Source organism: Salpingoeca rosetta (assembly GCF_000188695.1).
Source record: "Salpingoeca rosetta unplaced genomic scaffold supercont1.4, whole genome shotgun sequence".
Taxonomy (NCBI): Eukaryota; class Choanoflagellata; order Craspedida; family Salpingoecidae; genus Salpingoeca; species Salpingoeca rosetta.
The window spans coordinates 2359028-2361335 of record NW_004754930.1 but is presented as its reverse complement, the minus strand read 5'-3'; the positions used below and the strand labels follow the sequence as shown (position 1 = coordinate 2361335).

The 2308-nt window shown below is 55.4% G+C and overlaps 1 protein-coding gene across 1 annotated transcript; it reads right to left on the bottom strand.

Annotated features, from left to right (window-relative positions):
• Window positions 1–19: 19 nt before the first annotated feature.
• On the bottom strand, window positions 20–2051 carry PTSG_01573 (uncharacterized protein; the record flags this gene model as incomplete). Its single annotated transcript, XM_004997496.1, has 5 exons — window positions 1290–2051; window positions 868–990; window positions 602–668; window positions 270–427; window positions 20–88 (listed from the first exon to the last, which is right to left on the bottom strand). The coding sequence occupies exons 1-5, from the start codon at window positions 1434–1436 to the stop codon at window positions 20–22; spliced, it is 564 nt and encodes a 187-aa protein (XP_004997553.1). The 5' UTR covers window positions 1437–2051.
• Window positions 2052–2308: the final 257 nt, after the last annotated feature.

Genomic DNA, 2308 nt, shown 5'->3' with positions numbered 1-2308 from the left:
CACACACACACACGAAGTGTCATTCATCCATACGCACCAGCACGTAGTGATCGACGACAATGATGGGGATGGCACCCGCAGCCATGATCTATGAGGCATGAAAGGGGGTGACAGGAGATGGAAGGTGGGTGAGAGCACGAACACGACCGAAATCGTCTGCAACACACACACACACACACACACACACACACACACACACACACAGACACACACACACACACAACACACACACACACACACCTGCAGGAGTGGTAGCCAAATCCTTCAACAATAAGCCCGATCTTGGTCTCCAACGCCAGCTCCGTGCGTGTGTACTTGTTGAACTCTTCCTCTGCCTGCTGACACGAGGGGCCATCCCCAACCTTACCCCTCACGGCCCATGCGCTCTTCGCCAAACCACCGGCACGCACACACCAACACAATGTCCCTGCGCATACACAAGCAAACACAAGCGATGTGTGTGTGCGTGTGTGTGCGTGTGTGAGTTGGATCCAGACGGACACGCAACACAGCACCAAAATCTGTTGACTCCGAGGCAACACACAACACACGCACATGGAACACATGAACACACAACACTCGCACACGTAGCACGACACACCTGCCGTTGTGCAGCTTGGGGAGGTGGTTGCGCATGGCATCAAGAACGAGCAGACTTGGTAGTGCCCCTGTACAACAGGGAAAGAAGACACATGTGAAGCAGCGGCAGCACAACAGGTTGGAATGAGATTGCAGGGACACAAGAAGCGCGAGTGGTGGTGCAGTGAGCGACACCAACCCCTCAAAACCCAGCAGCAGCAGCAGGGAACATCGAACCCCACACATCGCACCACGTCACACCACACACGCATGCATGCATGCACACACCTGAAGGTGACGAGGTATTGCCTGTTTGCGCGGGTGGAACGCGTCGCTGCTCCGGTGTGAATGAATGTCACCATGGAGAAGAGTGACATGGACACACCGAGGCTGTGACGGTCGTGGAATGCACTGAAGTGGTGTGATGAGATGGAACAGACGGGATTGGTGAAGCGTGTAAGCATCAGCAGTCGCACATGGTGCGTGCCAACCCATATGCACTTCTGTTCCAACACACACACACACACACACACACACACACACACACACACACACACACACACACACACACATCCCTGCGTCAGTACCGCGGATCAACGAGGAGGACATGATGGACGAGCAAGGGCATGCGACACAGCAAGCCGTTGCCAGCCAACACACCCACCACCATACCACATCTGGAACAGACAGCATGGTTGTGTTCACCGCACTTGCGGCTGAATCGACGATGAGGATGGATGGCGAGTTGCATGGAATGCCGTGGCAGGAAAAACGCCATTGTCCGCAGCCACGCCGCTGATCCACTTGCATCCGCCCTGCAGCAGTTCATCAAGCGTGGTGGTGTCTGTTGTGCTCATGCTGCGATCAATGGTCAGACACGTAGAGGAGGGTTGTTGTGAGCCAGCACGCACACCGCCTGCAGTGCCCACATGGCTCAACCGGCTTGCAGACTGTTGATGGTGGTCGTGTCAACCACTGCTGTTGTCACTGCTGTTGTTGCTGTCACTGCTGTCACTGCTGCTGCTGATGGGCTGATGATGAGCACAGAGGTGGTGGGAGTTGCATCAGAGGGATGCCGTGGATGAGGCCGGTGCTGGTAACGACGCCACAATCACCAATCGCAGTTGCCAGTGCCCTTGCCGAGTGCATCTTGGATGCTGTTGCCAGACGGTGGGCTGATTGACAGTGTTTGTGGCTTGTGTCACACATGTATGCAACGGGCCAAGACGGAGACCTGTTGGTGGTTGTTCACTGCCTGCTGGCTGGCTGGCTTGCCGTGCACTTGTCGTGCTTTTGTCCCGGTCGCAAGCAGCACAGCAGTTGGTACCCCCTTCCCTTTCGTTCCTCCACGCAGAGCACTGCTCCTTGTCAAGCCGTTCACCCCTGCGTGTGCGTGCGTGCATGTGCGTGCTTGTACGTGCTTGTGCGTGCCTGTGTGTTTGCCTTCCATCACAGCAACAGCAGTGAACCCCTTTCAACAACAAAGAAGAAAGTGCTGACTCGGCACAATTCTGTTTGTGTTTGTGTTTTGTGGGGAAGAAGACAAGAAGGAAGATGCGTGCAACGGCAGTGACAGTGCTGCTGTGGTGGGTTGGTGGCAGTGTGCTGTGTGCTGTTCAGCCACTGTGGCGAGCGTCGTCTCAAGCTCAAGTTCAATGCACCAAGATCAAGGTGTGTGTGTGTGTGTGTGTGCGTGTGTGTGCGTGTGTGTGTGTGTGTGTGTGTGTGG